Source organism: Lactuca serriola, chromosome 9 (genome assembly GCF_051521515.1).
Source record: "Lactuca serriola cultivar US96UC23 chromosome 9, Lser_US96UC23_V15, whole genome shotgun sequence".
In the NCBI taxonomy this organism is placed as follows: domain Eukaryota; kingdom Viridiplantae; phylum Streptophyta; class Magnoliopsida; order Asterales; family Asteraceae; genus Lactuca; species Lactuca serriola.
In genome coordinates, this window is record NC_136416.1 from 49,852,714 (window position 1) to 49,858,601 (window position 5,888).

Here is a 5,888-nt window from a genome sequence, read left to right on the forward strand (position 1 = left end):
GATTTTATAAATACTAGATTAAGCTTGCGAGCTTTATGAATTAGGTATTTTACTACTCTAGCTCGGCTCGATAAAGTACTCAAATACCTCGAGCTCATGCTCGAGTTGATTTCGAATATTTTCCAAGTCGGACTCGAGTTTCTCGTGAGCTGTCTCGTCTCGTTAACACCCTTATGTTACTCTGTCTTTCAAGACTGTGATGAAGATGGAAGGAGTAGGGAATCCAATTTATTTATTTATTTTCTTTTTCTTTAGTTAAAACCAATTAAAATAGACAATTTAAACTAAAAAGGCATTAAGGACATTTTATAAGAGAAAATAATAAAACATGTAAAAAATAAAACCGCATAAACCAAACGCATTAAATTTCAAATAGTTATACTGAACTACTCTATTTTAACGATCCATACGAACTAACAGCGTAAGTTTGTCCAAATTATATTCGAAAGAGGAAATTACTAATCTAGCTTAATTAAGTTATTACTTAACCATTTTAGCAAAAAATTAGCAATTGTTTAAATATAGCCTACAAAACCGTAAGTAATTAGAATGAGCTACTGTTTTGTCAAATAGTCTAATGTATCAGGTTAAGTATTAAAAAAAATCATTTTGAACATCTAAAACCGTAGGTTATTTTAAATTCTATGGTTTTCTCTCGACAAACTACGGTTTCTCAAACCGTAGCCTACGGTTTTGGGTTAACGTCTACAATTTTAATTTTTTTTTTAAGGAGAGTAGATATAATTGGTCATAGGTTACAACATTAAAAAAAAAATAATAATAATAAATAATGAAAAAATTTTGTAGGTTTCATACGAAACCCACGGTGTACAAGTACACATTGCACAACCTATGCATTGTGGACTTGTACATCGTAAGTTTCGTATGAAGCCTACGATTTTAATATATTTTTTCGTTTTTTTTTTAAAATTATCCCTGTGTACAAAAATTATTCTTAATCAAGAATACGGTAAAATTTTAATATAAAATAGACGTATCTCGTAATTCTTCAGATGTTACATTGAGAAGATGTTACATTGAGAGAAAATAGTAGGCAAACCAAGAAAAAAGATACCAAAAAATAACATAATTTGAACAATTATACATTATATATTATAGACCAATGGGCTACGAAAGAGTAAACGGGCCGGAAAACAGTAGTTCATTACCCTAAACAGCAGATTATTCCCTTTTGTGTGTAATCAACTCTAGTCATCTACTCTTTAGGAGACTATTTTTGGCTAAAGTCTTTTCTTTTTACTATTTTTAAATTAATAATTAGAGAAAATTGGTAATTAGTAATTCCTCTATAGAATTAAACGGTCATGGATGACGAAATTCAATCTAATATATTCACACAATACCAAAAAGTGAATCGTTTAATGTCGTCAGACAAAAAAAGAAAAAGATGAAATAATTGATTGTTGCGTTGTCCTCCATTACTTACATTAGTCTTACATGTTTTAATCATCGTCTTTTTAAAAGAAAAAATGTTTTTGGTAGTTGTACTTTACATGTTTTCATCATAGTCTTTTTGCACATTGAATATGTATCAATGCGTCCCTTCATTAGTATTGTAGCATCTTTGATTTAAATCAGATATAATAACCATTTGATTTAAATAAGATATAATAACCAAAAGGTCTTTAATCTAGCGGTAAGGAGTGTGACCGTTTCAAATAAAATATCATGGGTTCAAGTCTTACTAGAAGACATAGATGATGTTTAGGATTAGATTAGGAATACAATAGCTTGCAGTTTCAAAAAATAAATAAATAATCAGTTACAATAAATATTAAAGAGATTTCATTTGAGAAGATACAATAACTAAAAGTTTGATTTAATTGATATTATGGGTTCACTATAGGGTGAGTGCTTGGACCTGCAAACCAGAAACCATATTTGGACCGACATTGGTAATGGCTAATAAGAAAGAGGTCCGGTTATCGGTTCCTTTAAGAGTACAAACATCGGTCCGGTTTTATTAATTACCGGTTTGGTCTGGTTGTTCTAAGTATTAGACCAGAATTTTAAAAGCCTCAATACATTGGAATCCGTAAAATATTTTAAAAGATATATATTTTATTTGTTTGAAATTTGAATGACATAAGATTTTTTTTCAATACGTAGTTTAAGAGTTTTTATTTTACTTGAGTTTAGGTTGTAGTTTATTTATTTTGGTTTCATATTCAAAGTGTTACGCCCCCCTAAATCTGTATATCAAAACTAAAGGAATTTCAGTTTTTTAACTGCTCTTCAATGACTTGTACCATACAGAGTAATGTTGTACTTGTCCAATGAGTATAAGAACCGAAAAAACCATAACTATCATGCCTCCACGGGTTTGGTCCACAGTCCACACCTTTTCTTCAAATTGGTCCGGCACCAATCGGGTCCGAACCCGATACTCAACTTAGTAGTAATGAGTAGTTATAATTATAGCAGCACCCATATTTTTTTAATAATAAAGTAGCTAGTTGTTCTTGTAGAATAGTTTAAATTTAACTAAAGTTCTGGTATGAAGTGGAGGTAGAGTGTTAATTTCTATACAAAACTATTAACAATTATATATTTTATAGATTGATATAAATACATGAACATGTCACAAGAATAATAATTATCTGAGAAATATTTCTGATCAACCATTTTCAAGCTTCTTCTTGTTAAACACTCTTGCAATCCAAACAATTTAAGTCAAAGCCTCTTCTTGTAACCATCGGAAAAAAGAAAGAAAAGTCCCCAATCTCTTCTTCAAGAAATCTTTGCATCCTATCTGTTTCTGTCTTTTAAGCATTAACGAAAGAAAGAACACCATGATTCTGGGAAGACTTTCAATGGGAGAGATGATCATGTTCTTGATTCCTTCGTCACTCCTTTTCTACTTCTTCTTTCGTATGATTAAATCTTCTAAAGAGAAATCACTTCCACCAGGTCCATATCCATGGCCAATCGTAGGCAACCTTTTCCAAATGAGAAAGAAAGCACATATTCGTCTTGCGGAGATGGCTCAAGTGCATGGACCACTCATTTCACTACGTCTAGGTCAACGAATTGTCATTGTCGGGTCGTCATCTGCTGCAGCTTCTGAGATTCTCAAGACCCATGATCATGTGCTTTCGGGTCGACATGTACCAGTATTGCTTCGAGATAACGAATCAACTGTTCACAATATGAATCTTGCCTTCACCTCAGAAACCGGTGATGGTTGGAGAAAAATCCGAAATCTCTATACATCACAGATTTTTTCAAGCAAAGCTCTTGAATCTCGAGCGAACATGAGACTAGAAAAAGTTATGGAGATGGTGAAGTACATAGCTTCAAAAAGTGGTGAGAATATAAGTATAAAGGATGTCATGCTTGTAACAGCTACTAACATCATGGGCAATATATCATTATCCATGGATCTTGTAGACTTCGAAGGCAATGGTATTGGTGCAAAGATTAACGACGCTTTAAGAAGATTTTCTTCGTTGGGTGCACAACCACAGTTAGCCGACTTGTATCCAATATTTGGTCGATGGGATATACAAAGCTGGAAGAAGAAGTTCATGCAGATTGTAGAACAAGAACTTGGAACTATTTGGGAGGATATACTCAAGAGGAAAAAAAATGGAAGGAATATTTCCACAGATAAAAAGGATTTCACTGATATTTTGATTGATAAAGGTTGTACACACCAACAAGTTAATGCTTTGATGCAGGTTCAAGTCCTCTCTCTCTCTCTCTCTCTCTCTCTCTCTCTCTCTCTCTCTCTCTCTCTCTCTCTCTCTCTCTCTCTCTCTCTCTCTCTCTCTCTCTCTCTCTCTCTCTCTCTCTCTCTCTCTCTCTCTCTCTCTCTCTCTCTCTCTCTCTCTCTCTCTCTCTCTCTCTCTCTCTCTCTCTCTCTCTCATATTAATATTCTTGAAGTAAAACTTAATTAATTAGTCATTATTTAACTCGTTGATTTCCTTCTCAGGAGCTATTTTCGGCTGGCACCGAGTCTATGGGTTCTACCACCGAGTGGTTAGTTGCAGAGCTTCTCAGAAACCAAGAGATAATGAAAAAGGTTAGTGATGAAGTCAGGAAAAAGATAGATGGGAATGTAGTCAAAGAGTCGGATTTGGTTCATTTTCCCTTTCTTGAAGCATGCTTAAAGGAAACCCTAAGATTGCATCCTCCAGGACCACTTCTTCTGCCACATAGATCTACACAAACATGTGAGGTGATGGGATACACGATTCCAAAAGATAGTCTAATACTGGTTAACATGTGGGCCATCGGTCGTGATCCAAGTATCTGGGATGACCCTTTAAGCTTCAAACCCGAAAGATTTATGGGATCAAAGTTGAGTTATAAAGGTAAAGACTTTGAATATCTGCCGTTTGGTGCCGGGAGAAGAATGTGTCCTGGTGAAGCACTGGCTTCCAAGACAATACTTACAGTCGTTGCTTCTTTGATTCTAAACTTTGACTGGTTCCTTGTCGACAACATGAATCCTGAAGATATTAACATGGAGGAGGTTTTGGATGTAGCAATGCACAAAAAAGAACCATTGCATGTAACTCTCAAGCTCCGAGAGCAGGTCAAGACTTTTTGAGATCATGAAACGGGTTCAAAAGTAATTACTCTTCTAAATTAACTTTATTTTATATCTTTGAGTATATGATGGAAAGATAGTTATGGTCTTATGGATTATCATCACATCCTTATCTTTAGAGTAAACATATATATGAAGACTTGTTTTTACCTCTATGGTAATATCAAATAATTAAGATACGGGAAATTACATTAAAGGGTTTGCATGAGTATAGGAAGAGTGAATTACTGAAATCCTCCCTATGGTTTGGTAAAAATTGTATGTTTGGTCCCTAACGTCTTTTTGCACTCGGATCGTCCCTGTGGTTTGATTTTGTTGCGTTTTTCATCCTTATGGTTTGATCAAAATTACACGTTTAGTCCCTAACTTTATGTACGTAAGAGATAAAAAAACGCAACAAAATCAAACCACAAGGACGATCCGAGTGTAAAAAAAAAATTAGAGACCAAACTTGCAACTTTAACTAAACCATAGGGATGATTTCCGTAATTTACTCCTTCAAGACTTATTTTGAATTTTTAAATTTGGAAACTTAAGAATGTATTTTATTGTTAAGTGATTGTATTTTATTTAATAGTTAAAGCTTAAAAGCTGGTATCTATATTTACTTTTAAAAGCAGGCGTCGGGCTTTTTAGTCGCTACTTTAATTATCTGGGTGGGGTCGGCATTCTAATCAAAGTAGATTACTTTTTTGCACGAAGTATGTGCATTTGTAATGGATTGGATATTATTGCAGGCAAGGTAATTCTGGAAGCTACTATTTTGACGGCGGTGGTAGAGATTAGTTTGAGTCTCTTCAATTTTTGGGCTGCAAATGAGAGGTTACGACTTCAACTTCTTGGTTATTTTAACCACGGTGGTGGTGTTTTGTTAAAATTTCTTGGACACTCTCAACTGGGGGTAGGGGTGTAAACGAACCGAATCGAGCCGAATACTATCAAGCTCGAAGCTCGGCTCGACTAAAATACTCGAGCTTGAAACTCGGTTCGAACTCGACTTGAGCCTTGATTTTAAGCTCGACCTTAGGCTCGTGAAATATTCGACAGTCTCGAGCTCGGCTCGGCTTGGCTCGACTAATATTAAAAAAAAACAAAATCACTAAATTGATTAAGAAATATTAAACATTCCACATGTAAATGTCCAACCTACTATTAATCACCTAATATCAATATAACATCAACCATATATGTCATAAATGAATAATTATAAAGAAATGACATATATTTTATAAATGAACAATTATAAAGAAATAGCATATATATATAAATTACACTAAGCTCGACTAAGCTCGCGAACCTTACGAGCTGAGT

General features: G+C 34.2%; 1 protein-coding gene across 2 annotated transcripts; it reads left to right on the forward strand.

The window, feature by feature from the left end:
• Positions 1-2,561: 2,561 nt before the first annotated feature.
• On the forward strand, positions 2,562-5,464 carry LOC145074096 (putative (S)-N-methylcoclaurine 3'-hydroxylase isozyme 2). 2 transcript variants are annotated; one of them, XM_079020522.1, is made up of 3 exons: positions 2,562-3,701; positions 3,957-4,598; positions 5,315-5,464. In XM_079020522.1, the coding sequence occupies exons 1-2, from the start codon at positions 2,814-2,816 to the stop codon at positions 4,575-4,577; spliced, it is 1,509 nt and encodes a 502-aa protein (XP_078876648.1). In that variant the 5' UTR covers positions 2,562-2,813; the 3' UTR covers positions 4,578-4,598; positions 5,315-5,464. The 2 variants fall into 2 exon arrangements, with proteins under 2 accessions (XP_078876648.1, XP_078876647.1); XM_079020521.1 differs by lacking the exon at positions 5,315-5,464 and having other exon boundaries at positions 2,563-3,701; positions 3,957-4,773.
• The last annotated feature ends 424 nt before the right edge of the window (positions 5,465-5,888 follow it).

What these genes read in the sequence shown, in the direction of transcription:
- LOC145074096 (XM_079020522.1), top strand. Translation starts at nt 2,814, where the DNA reads ATGATTCTGGGAAGACTTTCAATGGGAGAGATGATCATGTTCTTGATT. An exon ending in AAGTTAATGCTTTGATGCAG is followed by an intron (nt 3,702 to 3,956) that starts GTTCAAGTCCTC and finishes TTTCCTTCTCAG; the next exon opens with GAGCTATTTTCGGCTGGCAC.